Genomic DNA, 20,000 nt, shown 5'->3' with positions numbered 1-20,000 from the left:
AGGGATGATGTGCTGAGGCAGCCAGAGCAGTTGTCTGATACAGTAGGCTGAGTGCATTTTTTTTAAAGGTGTTAAACCTAAATTAGTTAGCTGGATAACATGAACTATTCTGTTTCGCTCCATCAGTGTGGACTTTCAGCTGCTCACATCCATTTCAGTGGGCGGGAGTACTTGCCTTGACAGACAACTCCTTCAGCCAATCGGCGTCGGCCAATCCAATCCAATTCCACTCGGAAGAAAACGGATTTTCCGCTGAGGAACTCGGATGTTGCATACTCTTGTTCTTGTTTAACGGTTCTTATGGAGTCTATTTCGGAAATAACTGCACTTACCTGCATGGCTGTGTTTACTCTACTAACGTTAACGTTACCGCTCGTTGCTCCGGGAGACGCCATTGCTGTTTTGCCAGTGGCGGTCGGTTATGTTACCATGCCAACTACGGCAAAGTCCCTGATTGGGCCGGTTACATTCTAATATCTGGAAATGGCTGGGGACGGGTGGGAGTCCAGGCTGATCCGTGCAGCGAAACAGAATGTCAGGTCACATGATCAGGACGGTTTTACCAGGCTATAAATTAGTCAACCCAAAACACTAACGCAAGCATCCGTTAAAGAAATGACATATCACAGGTCTTTCTACCACCCGGCAATCAACATGAGCTATCATACTGTAGCTACAGAACGTGTGTGATAGAGAGAGCAGAGCAGAGCAGAGCAGAGGAGAGAGAGAGAGAGAGAGAGAGAGAGAGAGAGAGAGAGAGAGAGAGAGAGAGAGAGAGAGAGTCCCCTGGGCCCATGCTTACCTAGAGATCTTTCTCAGACTGCTATGTTTATTGTTCTTGGAGGGTTTCAAGGGGAAGGAGCTGGGGATGATGGGAGTTGAAGTCCAGGGGGAGGTTGTTAAGCAGGGAGGATGCAGGGAAGTGAAGGGGGGATGAGAGAAAGAGAAAAGAAACAAAAGGATGGCATGACAAGACACGCGCGGGGGTGGGGGAGGGAGGGAGGGAGGAGGAGGGAGAGGAGACAGTCAGTTGACCCTGGAAGAAAGGGTTGAATCATGCACATGCAGAGACCAGGCCAAACCACCAAGACCCCAGTCTATATGATCATCATCATTTCACCACACCACACACCAACAGTTAACTAGAACGACTGCACCGTGGATATATGCCTCCGGGGTTCATGAGGTCACATTGACCTTGAACTTTGACCTTTGATGCTCAAAATCGAATCAGTTCATCCTTGAGTCCAAGTGGACGTTTGAGGCAAATTTGATGAAATTCTGTCAAGGTGTTCCTCAGATATCGTGTTAACGAACGGACAGATGGACGGACGGACGGACAACCCGAAACCATTATGCCTCTGGCCTGGCTATCGTCATACATGCTATGGCTTTACAAGTTTCACCAAAATGTAGGCCAAAGTGAGCAGAAATGTTCAGATCCTTGAGCTGGAAGGAATTTTTGAGTCAATCATGCTGTTTTTTTCTCAGAAAACTGTAAAACTAATCACATCATCTAAACTAACCACATTTTTGGTTGAATTGACCCCAAACCTTCATTAAAAGCATCTTCAGACTGTCCTACACAAACAATTCAGCCAGATGTTTGAATAATCACAAATTTAGCCCACAGTACATCAAAATCTTTTACTAAACAGTACTGTAAACAGCTACTGCAAATTCTCGCTAAATAATGTTCATGGACAAATTGTCACGGTAGATGAAGTATGTAACGTTTCAGAATTTTGTCTCAGACTGAATTGTTGGCAGTATTTTGAAATCTGCTCTAATGTACAGGTATACTATTGCAGTCAATGAAATAGAGCAGCTTTAAACATCAGTATAGTCTGGGGCCAAAAACCTCATTCCGTGTCATCTGGCTATGGGCGGAACACACCACCACATCCGCCGGGAACCAAAGTGCAGCTGTGCTCCTGCTCAATCCTTGCGTTCTGTTCAGAAAACATGGGCGACGAGTATCCAGCTACCCAAAAAGCTAAAAAACAAACAAAGAAAAAAAAAACTAAAACCAAATAATGGCATCGCCGCCTGACACACTGGTCAAAACGGTAAAATGGGGGAACGAAAACACTGTGGCACACAAAGCGGAAAGACCACCGGAACACGGGACGGGTCTTCCCGGCCTATAGAGACACTGCTTAACGCGTCATCATTCAGAAGCCACGCCCAAGACGGGGGAAAACACAAACCCCTCCTCCAATCCTGGCGTTCTCCTATGTCACGTGCATGGTTGCGTGTTGCACAAAAAGATTGTATATACGGAAGATGAACACTCCAACTTACTTCCTTGACAGCTAGATCCACATTTTTCTTCTCGCCAATTCTCAATGGCTTCCTTGTTTTGCTCCGGAGTACAAAAAAACTTTAACTGGCGATTTTTTACATTTTTACAGCTTTTAGCTATGTTTAATTCAAGGAAAATGACGCTGGTGTGTGAAAATGAATGGAGCTTTTCCCCCGTGATGGGCGTGGCCTATTTCATGCAGTGTCTCTATAGTAATGGTAGAGAGCCTGGTGATGTGAGGTAACATCAGTAGAAGAGCCAGACCAGAAGAGCTGGTTTGGTTGGTTGGGCTTATGTATAGTTTCATTTCTCAGGTAAACAATACTCTGCCCTTATATAAAGCCTCACTTCAGAAACAGCTCTTCAAACTCAACTGTCGTGATGGGACTTCTGGGACTTCTGGGTGCGTATTTAACAATATGTATATAGGCCTATACTGTATGTGTTTCTTAATGTTCCTTCTTACTGTTTAATGTTTGTTATCACAGCATGTGTTTGATGGCCAGCTGAAAATGTACAGTAATTATAAACTGATTAGTTGCTCATTTTGTTTTCCTCTTGTGTTTTTAGTTGGCATATCCACCCTCGTGGCTGCAGCAAATGCATGTAAGGCACTAGGAAAATCGTTCAGGAATCAGTTGACATCATCTGTGTTTAGTTTTCAACAAATTTTAACCCAATTTGTTGGTTAAAAACATTATACATATATATAACATGATGTATATAGGCCTATACCGTATGTGTTTCTTAATGGTCCTTCTGTTTAATGTTTGTCATAACAGCATGCGTTTGATGGCCAGCTGAAAATGTAATTCTAAACTTATTAGTTGCTCATTTTGTTTCCCTCTTGTGTTCTTAGTTGGCATACACCCCCTATCCAGCATCGTGAATGCAGCAGCAGAGGCATGTAAGGCACTAGGAAAATCATTCAGGAATCAGTTGACATCATCTGTGTTTAGTTTTCAACAAATTTTAACCCAATTTGTTGGTTAAAAACATTATACATATACTGTATATAACATGATGTATATTTAAGCAATATAGCATGAGAGCAAGTGTGTTGTGGCGAATATATCCCGCTGATAAGCTGTTATCCCACTCGGCCTGCGGCCTCGTGGGATAACAGCTTATCAGCGGGATATATGCCACAACACCACGCAGCTCGAGTGCTATATTGCTTTTATAAAACGGTTTCCAAGTATAATAATATAATAATAATAATACTATAAGTCCGACTGGCATGGTATTCTGATAGAGTCAGTTGAAACACTACTGTAAGGCGGGACCGCAAGAACGTGCGGGTGATTTGATTGGATCGTTCTGGAGACTGAAGTTGACATTGGCCAATCCTGGCGCTTGCTGAGAAGCTGAGAGCTTTCTGGAAAGCCGACAGGCAGCTCGAGCGCAGCGCTGCATTCTCAGCGCTTGCTGAACTAACGTTACGGGGTTAAATGCGGGGTTAAATGCGGGGTTAACAGCCTTTTTTTTGCAAAGAAGACATTAGCCCGCATTTATTCTTGTACAAAACATAATTTTCTGCGAAATATTAGTAAAGTTATAAGCGAAGATCGATTCACAAGGATCTGACAGCTGTCTCCGCCATTTGTTTTTTTTGAGGTAACGAAAGGCTTTTAGTAAGAGAGTTGCCATGGCAACCAATAACCCATGGCCATGGGTTATTGGAGTGGGTTATTGGATTTATACAATGGCTGTGAACCAATCAGATTGCTTGATTTGAGAGAGCCGTTTTATAAAGGCCTATACCGTATGTGTTTCTTAATGTTCCTTCTATTTAATGTTTGTCATAACAGCATGCGTTTGATGGCCAGCTGAAAATGTAATTCTAAACTTATTAGTTGCTCATTTTGTTTCCCTCTTGTGTTTTTAGTTGGCATACCCCCCCTAGTATCCAGCATCGTGAATGCAGCAGCAGAGGCATGTAAGGCACTAGGAAAATCATTCAGGAATCAGTTGACATCATCTGTGTTTAGTTTCCAACAAATGTTAACCCACTTTGTTGTTTAAAAACATTTAAATCTTTCATATTAAAATCTTCACATTTGCATGCATCTACCGTGTTGCTCTTGCCCCTCTCCAGTAGGCCTAGGGCCCAGCGCATGGTCTAAGATTTTGATGGCTGCAGCTGCCCACGGAGGAGGACCAGCAGCAGAGGCATGTAAGGCACTAGGAAAATCGATCAGAAATCAGTTGACATCATCTGTATTTAGTTTCCAACAAATGTTAACCCACTTTGTTGTTTAAAAACATTTAAATCTTTCATATTAAAATCTTCAAATTTGCATGGTCTATTTTGATGACTGCAGCTGCCCACGCAGGAGGACCAGCAGCAGGAAATGTGCTGTATTGCAATCAGCAGGTAAAAGCAATAGCTGAACATGTTCAACATATCTTATCCAGTTGTGTCATCAGTTATATTATAAAGGTGAGACATGAATGAAACCAATGGAATGATAAGTAAAGGGGCAATAAGAGTTGGAATTGGAACCAGAAATCTCAACACCAGTCCCATTGTAGGCCATTGGGGCTGCAAAAAATAGTATTTATTGCACCGTTAATTTACCAGTTGGTAATAAAGAGAATGTTCTTCTGAATACTGCTTTATACTGAATACATACTTTGTCCCAGTTGTGCAATATAATATTACCCAATGTCTGGTGGAACGACCGCCTCAACCAGGATGTGATGCTGTATATACGCTCTGCTGACACTTTCCTGCTCTGTTGAGGATCCTAATCTCTGTGTAATCTGTAGGTATGACTCTGTGTATCACTGTAGGGATGTTGTTCAACAGATGTTGCCAGAGTGGCAGGAGCTGTGTAAGCTGTGTGTGCCGAGTCCACTTCACCGAAGGCTATCCGAAGTGTGCATTAGGACATAGGCAAGCTGTGACACTTAGCCTATGTTGTTGTGATTAATTCTGCTTGAAGAGATCTTACTTACATATTCTACCAATTATAATGTATGTTGTTTGTTTAGCATACCTTGCTAGCAATTGACTGACGGTTTAAATCTAGGGGCGGCCGGTGCATTTTTGTCCAGGGGGGTTATACTATCAAAAATTGGGCTGGGTGATATATGGTTGAAATCTATATCATGATAATCATAAGGATTTTTCTCGATATCAATGTTGTTCATGGTAATGTACTGTAGGTTATTTAGGATGATGTATTTAAACTTACTTTATGGAAATAAACAAACCCTCCAACAACAAAGGATTCTCTGACAGTGATCATTTTCATAGTGTAACACACTATCGCATTCCATATTTTTCAGGGACTCTCTCTTGGGGTAGGAAATTAGGGGCCTCAGGGCAAATTGCGTGTAAAAACATCTAAAATTGCCCATGAAATTCGTAAAAAAAAAGTTAGCTTTCTGTATTTTAACGTTACTCTGTATTTGCAAAGCGTGTCCGGATTTTCTTCTGTATTTGCAAAGCGCGACTCGAAAGTGGCCTGCTAAGCATCCGTACCTACACAACCCCAGCCCTCTCCTCCTACTAGCGTGATTTACCTCAATAACAGGCAGCGCAAGCTAGCTGGCCAGCTACAGGAGTTGACTAGCTCACTAGTTTTTTTAATACGCAAACCACCAGCTGAGTCAGGACTAGAAATAGATCAAAATGAAATAGAAACAGTGGCTGACCCTCTCCTGGTCTGCCCAGGACCTAAAAAAGCTGTCAAAGAGTCTACTATTGTGGGATGGAGGATGGACTGGATAGCATACATACATATGTACCTACTACAGTAGCCTATACTGTCGGTGTACATGTTATTTGAAGTTTTTGCCAAGTAAAAATACATAACATGCCAGACAGTGTTGTTGAGATTATAGGAAATGAGGATTTTTAACTGTGTAATAATTGTTTATGAACTTTTAGAAATGAAATATGCTTGGATAAGAATAGTTGAATATTGGTCTGTCATTCAACATGGAAGAACTAAGGTATTTCCCAACATTTGATCAAATTGGCCTGGAAATGATCCAAAATGCTCCGAAACATATTTCACAAGGACAAAAATAAATAAATAAAATGTAAAAAAAAAAAGTTAATTTCCTACCCTGGATTGACTATTATGCCTTTATACCGCACTGGATGCTGCCATCTCTGTGAAGTGGCCAGAGGCCACATGTGCCCTGCTCGGGGGTTGGCAGGAGGCAGGCAGGGAGGGAGCTGGGTTGCGTTGCCATGAATAAGGGTGGCAGTGCCAGGGCCGACCTGTCAGCTAGCCTGGCACCACTGCAGTGATTCATGGTTTGGGACAAGGTCAGACAGGCAACAGTGCGAGTGTGTGTCTGCTTCTGTTTGTGTGTGTGTGTGTGTGTGTGCACGCGCGTGCGCGTGCGTGCATGTGCGCGTCTGTGTGTGGTACTATTTCAGCTGAGGCGGGCACGCCGGGCAGTGGATCAGAGCTGGTGGTATTGCTGTCTGGGTAAACAGGAAATTGTTGGTCCATCAAGATTAATCTTACACCCCCCTCACCATCCCCTTATCCCCTCACCCTCGCCCTCCCCCGCCTGGCACATCACAGCCAGCTGCTGTGGGCACGGGGTGGGTGTCTCAGAGGCCAGGTGGAGGGCACGGACAGGCCTGCCAAGCACTACATTTCCTGCTAGCTCTGTGTGTGTGTGTGTGTGTGTGTGTGTGTGTGTGTGTGTGTGTGTGTGTGTGTGTGTGTGTGTGTGTGTGTGTGTGTGTGGCAGGAGAGAAGTGGAGACACTGCCCAATCTCTCTCTTCAGAATAGGTCACTTAATTTACATTTTTGTTTAAATCCACATACTGGCAATCCAGATGTGTATCTGTATCTTATCCTCAAACCTCTGGATTGGCATATGATCTATTATAACAAATAAGCAAACAAACAAGTGTACATACATCACTCAAAACAGGGGAAAAAATAAAGCAAACATACTGGAATGTCTTTTGATTTACGATGGGCTGATTAGAATGAATTAATCACAGCCCAGGCCGCCGCTCGGTCTTACCTCCTCAGGTGGGCTAGTTGCCCCAGCAACTGCTCTGGTGGAGGTAGGGAGGGGGGAGCAGATGGCGGAGGGGTGGATGATGTCACGGTGGAGGTCGTGACCTCTGGGCTCGTGGGCTGCATGCTGGTCGGTTCCCCAGTAGACAGGCCACACACCTTGTCCACCTGTGGAAGACGCACAACAAACGCGCACCTGTTACACTAGGAAAACACATAACAGTATATAGGGTGGGGTTAGGGGGGAGATGCAGGGTGCCTTCAATAAAGCACCAAATGACACCCGCAGTCCCGCACACTCAAGTATATAAACACATGCATACAAATGTATAAATCGTTACAGTACTTATAGATTTTATACGCAATTAAAAGGGTATACTTTTTTCCCCAGAGTGTAGTTATCATTTAAAATTGATGCATGCCCACAGCACAGTGAAATGATTGCAGGGGGGAAGGGAGAAGGTGAAAAGAGCTGTAACAGAAAAAGACAGAGTAGCGTAAAAGTGGAGGGAAGAGCGCCTGACGTCAAGGACGTGACGAAAGAAAACGGTGTGATGAGTGACCTACTGCCGCGGGGGGGCTGACAGTAAATGTAGAAAATGTCTCCGCCTCACAGAGGCCGACACACACACACGCACACACACACACACACACACACACACACACGCACACACACACACACACAGTTGGCGCAGATCAGGAGGATCTCCAGTGAGCTATTAAAGAGCGGAGAGGAGGAGACGCCGGGGTCACGAGAATAAAGGGCCGCGTTCTTCAAACGGAGACGCAAAATCAATGACTTCTCATTGGCTTAAAAGCCTGGCGGCGTGCAGGGTTATTAAGTGGTCCTCAATTAGCCGGAGGCAGAGGCTAACGTCTCCTCCCGCGTGCCGGACTCTGAGGAGCTCCTTATAGTGATCAATGTCTATACACTGCTCCTTATCAATGGATCAGTCTTTCTATCATGGCAGGCCTCCCATTTGTAAATCAGTAGTGAATAAATAATATTGCTACTAACTAGTAAATAGCCCTGTTGGATGCCCTGACATCATCTTTCAATCAGACTGATTTACAAATGGGGAGGAGCCACATTACATATAGGGGGAATTGGTAACTGGGACCAGCATACAGTAGCAGGGAATGAGCCCATGGTTATGACTTCATTGAATAGAGCATCGCCTCCTCACTCTGACTCGTCATGAAGGACCATTACAGCGAAGAAGGTCTGGGTTATTCTAAGACCAGGTGGAGGGCAGTACAGTCATATCCTGTGACGTTCTCGTTGAGTTAAGTTTGTCTAAGTCCGAGTGGAAAGTTAGATGGGGCTCGTAAGAATGGTCTGCTGGTGTAAAAAAAGAAAGGTTGTGGGTGGTAACATCAAAGCAGCGACTCAAGTGTTTGTCCTTCAATTGCGTGGCCCTATGACGGACCTCCTGCCATTCCAGGGTAGGTGTTTAGGAGAGCTTGTGAGAGGTGGAAAACAATGGAATGCACCAATATAAACACGCAGACCATCTCCACATGGTCGGTGGGTCGGTTGTGTGTGTGGGGGTCCAGTCACATGCTGCGGAGATGCTGGTTAAGTCAGCCTGGAAGCAGCTGAAATATGCGTTAACAGTTACAAAACTCGTCTTGGTCCATATGCCATGGCTGCTATAAATAGCCCTCCCCTCTAGGGTGAGGCAGATCACTCATCACATGTGCCCTATAAATGGAGTTTAGACGGAGGTTTGCACATAGCGGCCGGCTATTCCTGAGCACCGGGCCTGTCAATGGCAGACAAGCCATGAGCTGCCTGCTGACAGAAATGTCCCGTACTTCTGTGCCAGACACTAACGACCTATCTTCTTGTACCAAACTACCTGAGCATCCTCCCCAGCAGCACGTCGCTCCTCTCTCCTCGTCCTGATTATTATGGTCTGTGGTTGTGTCTGGAGGCAGATGCTGGGCACGGGGACGGTTGTTTTATGGCATTAACCTTACCTCCCCCTGGACTCATAAAACACACTCACATGTGGTGGAGCAGCGTGCAGCCACACATGCACTCAGACACAGTGCCCCCTATGCAAACATGCCACACACATACAACGCCGTGGCAGGGAGACATGATTGAATGTAGCAACTGTTTCGGAGAACGACTGTGGTCAACAGCTCTTTGCATGGGCCGGTATCGTATTGAATAATTCAGATATTTTCTAAATCATTTGCATACTGTTGCCTGCACAACATGGCCCGTTCACACATTTATTGGAACGCTTGTAAATTTCGAACTTGTAAAGTGGATTGTTTTATGAAACAAAGTTTGCCAAACTGCGCTATTTGAGCAAGGGTAATGGCAAAACAACATATTCTAAAGGTTCCAATTTTGTTTTATACTTTGTTGATGAGCAGAGCTTCGCAGCATTACTGACATTGCCAAGCAGTTTGTTGCTAAGTTTATAGGAACAAAATAAAACTGCCTAGTCAAAAAAAAAAATCCAAAAGGTAGTAAGTAAAGCTATAAAAGTCAAGGCTGAGTCACTTTACCATGCAAACCTTTTAAGTAGTCAGGATATTTAGAAAAGGATACATTGCTATTCCCAAGATAATAACATATTTCAGACAACATAGAACCACATTAGGTCATGTCTAGTTTGTAGTGTTTGGTCTACATGTGTGTGCTTGTGTGTGTGTGTGTGTGTGTGTGTGTGTGTGTGTGTGTGTGTGTGTGTGTGTGTATGTGTGTGTGTGTGTGTGTGTGTGTGTGTGTGTGTGTGTGTGTGTGTGTGTGTGTGCGCGTGCGCGTATGTTTAACATTTTTCACAATTTTCTGATATTTTATAGACCAAACAACTGATCGATTAATCGAGAACATAATGGACAGATTAATCGTCAATTAAGAGAATCTAGAGTATTTTATATGAAGAGTCATGCCCTGCAAATATATGATGTATGGAAGAAATGCAGCCAATCCTTTGGAAAGAGCAGGATAATATGCACTTTGTTTTGAATCGTTATTCAAACACAGTACAGTTTGTTCCATTTCTCGGCTGTCTCCAGCATGGCACTTTGCTGTTTTCCAAGACCAAAAATGTAAACGTTCTCACAACGCACTGCATCAAGCGGAGGTCACCAACAGTTCTGTTTGTGCTAACCCCACATTCTTACAACAGAACTGCTCAGAACCGGATCAAAATGGGTTCGCTCTGAAGAGGCCAGAGGAGACCGGCGAAGAACAATGACTTCAACTCGACACGGATCATCCCCACGCCTTACTAAACACACAACTATGTAAGCAGAACACAAAGTCATCACAGGCAAAAAAAATAAACAGCGTCCTCGGGCCCATCGCAAGGAATGAAGACATGCTCTTAAAGCTGGGGATCTCATGGCGGCATAATCCTGACGGCCAATCAGATGACAGCTTGAATAACGAGGTGGCCTACACCGTGGCTATAAATCAATTATCTCCTGACCTGGCGGTGGCATGAGAATGGAAATCCCATTTGCACAGCTTGAGTAAGTGGTTTGCTGTGTGTGTGCGTGGATGCATGTGTTGCGTGACTGACCACCTGCTTGTCCTTGTTATACCTTTACAATTCCAGCTATTTCATGTGCGGCATTCCTTATGTGATTGCCTGAGGACGGAGGCTGGCGCAGGGGGCAGATGGGTGGGATGCAGGCAGCAGACCACATGGGAAGACTGGAGGGGAAATACAAGGCATGGATTCTGTTTGCATTCAGGCTGGCCGGTGAAATTCGATTTGTGCCGCTGCGGGCGGGAGGGGATGAGATGTTTTGACAGCTATGTGTCTTACAGGTTTGGGCACAGTGTTGTGCACATCTGAAGGCGTTAGACTGGGAAAGGTTGACATTCAAACTGACTTTTTTTTTTTTGCATTTTTTGCTAAGGATCTGTTTGCATGTCTATGATGATTGTCTATCTTGAGTGTGCATGTGCTGTGTGTATGTGTGTGTGTGTGTGTGTGTGTGTGCGTGCACGCGCTCGCGTGCCCGTGCCTCCTATGTCAGTGCACACATCTCATCGCAGAGTGAGAGAGCAGCAGCAGAGAGCGAGCGAGGGCCCAGCCCAGGGCCATCCCGCCTCTAGGGGAGTATTGGCTTACAGATAGCAGTGGTGGTCTGTCTTCCCAGTTTATTTATCAAGGGATTAGCCAGAGAAGCCAAGGGAACTTTCTCAGCCCCCCCTAGTCTCACCCCACGCGCACTGCACTGTGGGCTGAAGGGAGGGTGTCCGGTCAGTGAGGACTGAGGACCCCCCTTTTTGTCCACAGCCAGGCTCGAGCTTGTGTGTGCTTGCTGAATGGAGTGAACATGAACACACACACACACACACACACACACACACACACACACACACACACACACACACACACACACACACACACACACACACACACACACACACACACACACACACACACACACACACACACACACACACACACACACACACACACACACACACACACACACACACACACACACACACACACACACACACACACACCCACCCACCCATACAGCCGGCCCATCCGTCCACCTACTGCCAGTGACTGTGTGAAACCCTGGGAACAGTGTTGTATTTGCCAGCTCTGGCAAAGTGACCGGGCCACTCACGGCTCAAAGCACTCATAATAGTCGAGCCCACAAATTGTTACTGGCTGGGACAAATGTACACAGAGCTCTCTCCTCTATAGTAGATCTTTGGCCCGTAGCTCAGGTGGTAGAGAGAGCGCAGGGTAGCTTTTCATTCTCGCGGAGGCCGGAATAAAATAAATAAAGGAGAAGCAGCCCCCATACTGCTATATCAACAGTCCCGACCTTGGCTCAAACCGTCTCTAGCAGTGTAAAAACAGTCAAACAATGACCAATATTGGGCCAAGCCACAGCGATAGTATTCATTTATCACGGTCACATTCACATCCCTGGGCTGAATGACCTAAATGGACACCGGGTCTCTTTACAAAGCGCTGGCCCTGTGCCAGGCGATGTACTGTACCATCTGAGATGAATCTGAGGAAGGTAGAAGTCACCGGAGGCATTTCTGCACGGTCTCTCAGTGGTGTTCTCAGAGCACAGCCATAATTAATACAAACCAATGGGGCCGTAACAATATATCGCGAGACAGCTCAAATCAATACGGAATGTGTGAAGATTCAATTTGGTGAGATGGAGAATGAGTCGCTGTGCTTTTTCTCTCTCCTCAGTTTCCTCTTTTACAAAGAAGGGAAATATGCATTCGATGCAAAGTTTGTGTTTCGCAGATATATACCCTACCTCAGAAATTCTTTCATTTGAGAAAGAAAAGATAGGAAAAGATACACAGTATTTTGTGGTTTTTGTCCAAGCGCAAGTCTCATAATAATAACTCATAATTTGCCTGCAATCTCATTTTGTAACATTGTATTGTGAACTCAGTATCATGAATTGTATCGAATCGTGAGTTGAGTGTATCGTTATATCCCTACAAACCAATAGCACTTTGTGTTGTTGAAGCATAATTGTTGCACATACAGTATGTGTGCGTTCGATGACTTCACCATGGGAAAGAAGCTTCATTCCTGTCGCAGGGCGTCTACATCCAACCACAGTCACTATCCTCTCAAACTATGGAACACAGTCACACCATATTCCTCCTGGTTTGTTGTTTTACCCCTGCAATAATCCATTTCCACTCAAAGTGGAGCAAGAAGATTGCATTCTCTTGGCAATAACAGACTGTCCTCAAAGATGACAATCAAAAGACTACAAGCCAACTATGAGAGCTAGCTTTGTTTTGAGAGATACGGGAAGTGCTGACACATTCGCCAATACTACTGTCGCGGTGTTGTGACGGTGGCCTTGAAGGTAGAGAAGGAGGCGTGTGACTGGAAGGTTGCCAGTTCAAATCCCGGACATACCTGGGACAATCTGGGTGGGTGAAGTGAATGAGAATAATCTCACCTTCAACAACACAGTTAGGCAGTGGACATGGGTCTAAGGTGCTGAGCATGATCAGACCCTGAAGGCCTCGGACAGCAGTCAACAGTAGAACTAAGAATAAGGTAGAGAGATAGACAGAGACGGTCAACGGTTTACTGAGCCAACCATGTGTGGTTCTACAAATTGAAAGGCAGTTGCGGCTGGAGTACTGATTCTGGCTAATGCTGAATTAATTAATTGGGGACACAGAAGTCAGAAAAACCATGACTAAAAAAAATCTATTTATCCTGGAGACGACAATGTGTTGTGTTATGAGTTACAGCCACAGTACAATGTGTTGTGTTATGAGTTACAGCCACAGTACAATGTGTTGTGTTATGAGTTACAGCCACAGTACAATGTGTTGTGTTATGAGTTACAGCCACAGTACAATGTGTTGTGTTATGAGTTACAGCCACAGTACAATGTGTTGTGTTATGAGTTACAGCCACAGTACAATGTGTTGTGTTATGAGTTACAGCCACAGTACAATGTGTTGTGTTATGAGTTACAGCCACAGTACAATGTGTTGTGTTATGAGTTACAGCCACAGTACAATGTGTTGTGTTATGAGTTACAGCCACAGTACAATGTGTTGTGTTATGAGTTACAGCCACAGTACAATGTGTTGTGTTATGAGTTACAGCCACAGTACAATGTGTTGTGTTATGAGTTACAGCCACAGTACAATGTGTTGTGTTATGAGTTACAGCCACAGTACAATGTGTTGTGTTATGAGTTACAGCCACAGTACAATGTGTTGTGTTATGAGTTACAGCCACAGTACGATACATTCTCAATATAAAACGCCCCCCTGACCCCTGGCGACCTCATTGTGACAGCTTTCCACTCCGCCTCTCCAAGAAAGCCGTAAGTGACAGAGTGACAGAGTGTGGAGGATTTACAGCATAACTCTTCTCCTCTGGCCTGTCTTCCTCTCTCTCTCTCTCTCTCTGTCCCAACTCTGCACTGTCTCCTCCTTTTATACGCTCTTCCTCTGTCTCTGTCCCAACTCTGCACTGTCTCATCCTTTTATACGCTCTTCCTCTGTCTCTGTCCCAACTCTGCACTGTCTCATCCTTTTATAGGTCTCTCCTCATTGCCTTTGTCTAAATCAGTCTGTCTGCAGCCTTCTCTTCAGTCATCACTTCACACTCTGTACCACGTTGTCTCTCTCCCGCCTTGTTCTCTAACTCCCCACTCCCTGCCATCTCTCTCTCTCTCTCCCTCCCCACCATCTCTCTCTCTCTCCCTCCCCACCATCTCTCTCTCTCTCTCTCTCTCTCTCTCCCCCTCCACGCCATCTCTCTCTCTCCCTCCACGCCATCTCTCTCTCTCCCCCTCCACGCCATCTCTCTCTCTCCCCTCCCCGCCATCTCTCTCTCTCTCTCTCCCCCTCCACGCCATCTCTCTCTCTCTCCCATCCAAATGATGTCAATGCTAATGAAAGAGAGAGACGCAGTTCCTCATATATCACAGGGATAAAGTCCTTGAGGCTCCAAGTCGGAAAAGGGAACATTGAGTTTCTCTCTCCGCACTGAGGCTTGTTTACACTGATTAAATCATTCACAGATGATCTGAAAATGAGAGGCTTTTGGCTTTTTCTCTGCAAATAATATGAATGTGACTTTGGAGATGGCTGACATCAATTGTCCTCTTAGCGCATCTTCCTAAACACATTGGAAAGAATTAGAAACAACAAGAGTGTGGCTGGAAGTCTCAGAGGACGGGATGGGTGACCGCGTAATTCACAGAGACAGAGGAGAGTGGGGAAGAGGGAGACAGAGAGGGAGACAGAGACAGAGGAAAGTGGGGAAGAGGGAGACAGAGATGAGACAGAGGAGAGTGGGGAAGAGGGAGACAGAGACAGAGGAGAGTGGGTAAGAGGGAGACAGAGATGAGACAGAGGAGAGTGGGAGAGAGGGAGACAGAGACAGAGGAGAGTGGGTAAGAGGGAGACAGAGAGGGAGACAGAGACAGAGACAGAGGAGAGTGGGGAAGAGGGAGACAGAGACAGAGGAGAGTGGGGAAGAGGGAGACAGAGACAGAGGAGAGTGGGTAAGAGGGAGACAGGGAGGGAGACAGAGACAGAGACAGAGACAGAGGAGAGTGGGTAAGAGGGAGACAGAGACAGAGACAGAGGAGAGTGCTGAAGAGGGAGACAGAGACCGAGGAGAGTGGGTAAGAGGGAGACAGAGAGGAAGACAGAGACAAAGACAGAGGAGAGTGGGTAAGAGGGAGACAGAGACAGAGACAGAGGAGAGTGGGGAAGAGGGAGACAGAGAGGGAGACAGAGACAGATGGAGACAGAGGAGAGTGGGGAAGAGGGAGATAGAGACAGAGACAGAGGAGAGTGGGGAAGAGGGAGACAGAGACAGAGGAGAGTGGGGAAGAGGGAGACAGAGACGGAGGAGAGTGGGGAAGAGGGAGACAGAGACAGAGACAGACGGAGACAGAGGAGAGAGGGGAAGAGGGAGACAGAGACAGAGACAGACGGAGACAGAGGAGAGAGGGGAAGAGGGAGACAGAGGCAGAGACAGACGGAGACAGAGGAGAGAGGGGAAGAGGGAAACAGAGACAGAGACAGAGACAGATGAAGGTCAGGTGAGTCCATCATGTCCCTGTCTGGCTGGAACACAAGCCATGAAAATAAGCTTGTGGATGGAGGCTCCAAGAGTCCATGTGTCCTTCTGAGCTCTGAGGCCTCCCAGTGTGTTAATTAGCATTAAAACCACAACAGAGATGCAGGCATTGCTCTTACAGTGACCTGACAGCAACATGCTAACAGGTACCATGCTAACAGGTACCATGCTAGTTGGCACTAGAGTGAGTTGAGAGGGTATTGGAATGCCAAGCCAATGGGCACCCAGGCTCAACCAGGTAATGCTGTTGGAGGTATGAAGACACAGATAGGGACGGCGGGAGCTATTTATAGCCTGACAGGGAGGGAGGGAGGGAGAGGGAGGGAGGGAGGGAGGGAGGGAGGGAGGAGGGTTACAAAAGGGTAAAAGGGCCATATGGGGGCAGTGAGCTCCAGGCTGAAGACTGGCTTAGATTGTTTTTGCAGTGGATTGAAAGAACACCACACATGAAAACTGTTCACCCGGAGAAAGCCCGACGGTGACATGTTATTGCTGGCATTTTGCGCTGCTATCTAACGTTAGCTCAGCACATGCAATCTAGCAGATGATACAGTGGCTGTCAACGGTGTTAATCAGGCAGCTGGAGATTAGAATGAGTAGCTTTGTTAGCACATGAGGCCAAGAAGCAAATGGTCAAAGAGGAGCTGATCAGCAATCCCAGATGAGAAGCTTGTTGTGTGCTATTACAGCAGTTTGAGTTGGACAGCTACTGAAGTTTACGCTCCAAATGGAATTAAGAACGTGATCGGCACAGCAGCAGGTTGATACCAGTGTAGGAAAGACTAGGGGCCATGAGGTTCATGTGTAGGGGTACGGTGGCGCAGTCGGTAGCGCTGTCGCCTCACAGCTAGAAGGTCCTGAGGTCAATCCTCACCTGGGATGCTGTGGGCGCTGGAGTTGTGACCCCCCCATATCTTCAGTGCCTACTGCCCATGGGCTATCTCGTCGAAAATGGCCTTTCTGTGTGGAGTTTGCATGTCCCCCCCGTACCCCCCAGGGGGTTCCTCCGTACATAACCCCCCACTAAAAACATGCAGAAGATCGTCATCCGACCAGTGACGACAACATCTGAAGTTGGTCCCCGGGCGCTGGAAAGAAAAAGCAGCCACTGCTCCTGGCCTGCCCCCCTGGAGGAAAGGACAAGCCTGGATGGGTCAAATGTAGAGGACATATTTCACCGGCCACCGTCAGCATGAGTGTGTGTTCGTGTGACAATAAAGACGGGCTTCCGTCTGAAATCGTGTTTTTTAAATCGTGTCTAAAGTCTAGAGCCCGACCAATATATCGCTCGACCGATATTCGCGGCCAACATTGGCCTATCACGGATATATCGGTATTGCTGTACAGTATATATTGTCTGATATGCACAGATATTTTTTATTATTACTATATACTATATATAGGCAGTAGTTTATGTATATTTGATTGTTTTCTTAATTCAAGTAATACATTTTGTTCTATTTGTGTTTATTTATTTATTTATAATTATTCAATTCCCAGTGAAGTTTACTGTTTCACTGCACTGATTTCATTTTGGACAATAAAGTTTGTTAATGTATATATACACAGTATATACTGTATATATATATATATATATATATATATATATATATATATATATATATATATACTGTATATATGTGTGTGTGTGTGTATGTAAAAAGAATATCAGACGATATATCAATATCAGGTTTTTTTTTAACTTCCTAATATCGGTATCGACAACGGCCCCAAAAATCGTCGGGGACCTACTCAATGCATTAGTCATCATAAACACACCAGACATAGACATGTTTCTCCTCCTGTCAATCCTCACCTCCTTTTCTTGTCACCATGTCTTGTTTTGTGTGGAACAGTCAAGCAGACCTCAGAGTGGTTATGGAGGCACCGCTTCGCCCACACTTCCACGAACATTTCATCGACTTCTAATCAGCGACATATCTGAGAAATTACATGATTTCTGAAATTATATGATTCCCCAAATCCAAGTCACGGGTCATGGAGAGAAATAATATACTATGGACCACTGCTTTATGTTCAGATCGCAATTTAATTGCACGGCCATCAATCATAAGGTGATTGCTCGCTTTTTACTACTTTATTTCCATTCAGTGGAGCAGAAACGGGGGGACTTTTTTTGCGGTGTTGAGGACTGGTGCATATCACCAGCATATTAAAGCTGGGAGAACACCAGGAGAGAAGAGGACGGGAGGGGAGGGGAGGGGAGGGGAAAGGATTGGGGGTGGGGGGGGGGGGGGGGTTTGGCTGAGGAGAGGAGTGGCTGCACCCACCCTCATTAGCTAATGGACTGCTGAGTAAGTCAGTCAGTCAGTCTCAGGTTGAAACCCACTGCCAAAGGTGCACGCAACTTGGAAAGATGGGTTGCGCGTATAGATTGGCCATGAGCAGACTCTGAGCATCAGCTACCGCTCCCCAAGTGGCAATCTCAAATATTAGATAGAGGAAGTGGAAATCGGACCATAGATCAGTGTCTGAGCAGCGCAGCTAATCCTTTTATATAAGATGACCTCCACTGGCATTCTCGGGAGTTGATGTCAGGGCCCATCTCAACACGAAACCTCCTCTGTCTTCCTCTTGTGCACGACACTCTTGTGAAAAGGCAGGGTTACAGAGTCAGACGGGGAGACAGCGATGTGAAAGCTTCCTCTTGTGAACGACACTCTTGTGAAAAGGCAGGGTTACAGAGTCAGACGGGGAGACAGCGATGTGAAAGCTTCCTCTTGTGCACGACACTCTTGTGAAAAGGCAGGGTTACAGAGTCAGACGGGGAGACAGCGATGTGAAAGCTTCCTCTTGTGCACGACACTCTTGTGAAAAGGCAGGGTTACAGAGTCAGACGAGGATACAGCGATGTGAAAGTGTGATGACAACCAACTCTGTTTTCACACCAATGGTTCCCCCCCCCTTTTTTGTGGGCTAGAGAAAAAGAAACAGCGCGGCAAAGGAAGCCACTGCAGTCTATTGAGGTGCCACCGTGGTGATTGGAAGCCCTCCAGTCATCCCACTGGTCCTTGTTTCCATTATCTAAAGGCCCAGGCTGCTATTAGCATTCCTCCATAAGACTGTAATGAGAAGCCGGGGTAAAACCAACCAGCGGGTAAGGTAGACCTGCATATAAGCTGCCCTAATCTGGACCACAGTTGCTGTTTTCTCGTAGACAGGCTATAGAAGTGAGTACGTTAGTGTGTCCTGAAACCATACTCGTCCCCGGCAGTCCGAGCTGTATAACGTCCCCTTCCAGCTCATATGAGCCATATCGTTATTACCGCCGTGGCAATAAACAGCAGTCTGTGACCTCTCAAGCACACTTGACTCTCGCGGGGGGAGAAACTCTCCGACGGCTTCAACAGGGCCGCCCGCATTCAGAGAGAGAGAGAGAGAAAACCTCGCAAAAACGGTAGAGCCACCATTTCAACTAGGGCCCAATAACGGCAGCCATTTTCACTGGCTATTTTCCAAATTTCTCCTAATTGTGTCTACTCAACTTAATCCAGCCGCGACCCACCTCCCCCCAGTGACCGTGACCACTTCCCCTCGCGCCCGCGTTCACGCTCCATCTCAATAAGAGCAGGAATGTGTTAAAACAGAACCTATCCTCCATGTTGCCCCCCCACCCACACACACACACAACTATCAATAGACGCCTTTCACACTCACACGCCCCACTAGTATTGTCACAGGGTGGGCCGCACATCGAGGCCCCCTTACTGGACTTCTAAAAACCTGATACCTGTACATGGTGTGTGTGTGTGTGCATGTGTGTGTGTGCACGCGTGTGTTTGTGTGTGCGTGTGTGTTGTGGCGTAGGCCCTACCCAGTGGCGTGCGGCAGCGTATAGTACAGACTCTGTGTAGTCTGCAGCTCGTGGAGTGAGAGAGCGAGCGACCACAGAATGGTTTTGGGATAACATCCCAGTGAACCGCACAGTCACAATAACTCCTTTAATAACAACTCCCTATAATACTCTGACTCGGCAAAACACGGAGCTACTGGTTTGCGCTCGACTTCTGACACAGGACATTACCAGGGAAGAAAAACAACAGTAAGTAACGTTCGCTATTACGATA

At 46.1% G+C, this 20,000-nt stretch overlaps 2 protein-coding genes across 6 annotated transcripts in view; one reads left to right on the top strand and one right to left on the bottom strand.

Annotated features, from left to right (window-relative positions):
* The window catches only part of LOC310796826 (glypican-5-like), a gene marked incomplete at its 3' end in the record, with an annotated part of 74,925 nt that overhangs the window by 14,306 nt on the left and 40,619 nt on the right, over positions 1-20,000 (bottom strand). The window contains exon 4 of the mRNA XM_083659058.1: positions 7,311-7,474. Coding sequence (XP_083515184.1) covers positions 7,311-7,474 — 164 coding nt within the window. The remainder of the gene's footprint in view (positions 1-7,310; positions 7,475-20,000) is intronic.
* LOC310796613 (uncharacterized protein) lies at positions 2,590-5,517 on the top strand. 5 transcript variants are annotated; one of them, XM_083658831.1, is made up of 7 exons: positions 2,590-2,708; positions 2,876-2,911; positions 3,165-3,212; positions 4,194-4,244; positions 4,404-4,475; positions 4,657-4,682; positions 5,102-5,517. In XM_083658831.1, exons 1-7 carry the CDS (start codon positions 2,687-2,689, stop codon positions 5,144-5,146), a joined length of 300 nt encoding a protein of 99 aa, XP_083514957.1. In that variant the 5' UTR covers positions 2,590-2,686; the 3' UTR covers positions 5,147-5,517. The 5 variants fall into 5 exon arrangements, with proteins under 5 accessions (XP_083514957.1, XP_083514954.1, XP_083514956.1 ...); XM_083658828.1 differs by having other exon boundaries at positions 4,404-4,477; positions 4,630-4,682; XM_083658830.1 differs by having other exon boundaries at positions 4,404-4,481; positions 4,630-4,682.

The sequence above is a fragment of the Poromitra crassiceps genome (assembly GCF_964638095.1).
Source record: "Poromitra crassiceps genome assembly, chromosome: 23".
Classification (NCBI taxonomy): Eukaryota; Metazoa; Chordata; class Actinopteri; order Beryciformes; family Melamphaidae; genus Poromitra; species Poromitra crassiceps.
Note: the sequence above shows the minus strand (reverse complement) of the source record. Positions and strands in the feature narration are given on the sequence as shown.

What these genes read in the sequence shown, in the direction of transcription:
- LOC310796613 (XM_083658828.1), top strand. Translation starts at nt 2,687, where the DNA reads ATGGGACTTCTGGGACTTCTGG. An exon ending in GAATGCAGCAGCAGAGGCAT is followed by an intron (nt 4,245 to 4,403) that starts GTAAGGCACTAG and finishes GCCCCTCTCCAG; the next exon opens with TAGGCCTAGGGCCCAGCGCA. An exon ending in TGCTGTATTGCAATCAGCAG is followed by an intron (nt 4,683 to 5,101) that starts GTAAAAGCAATA and finishes GTATCACTGTAG; the next exon opens with GGATGTTGTTCAACAGATGT.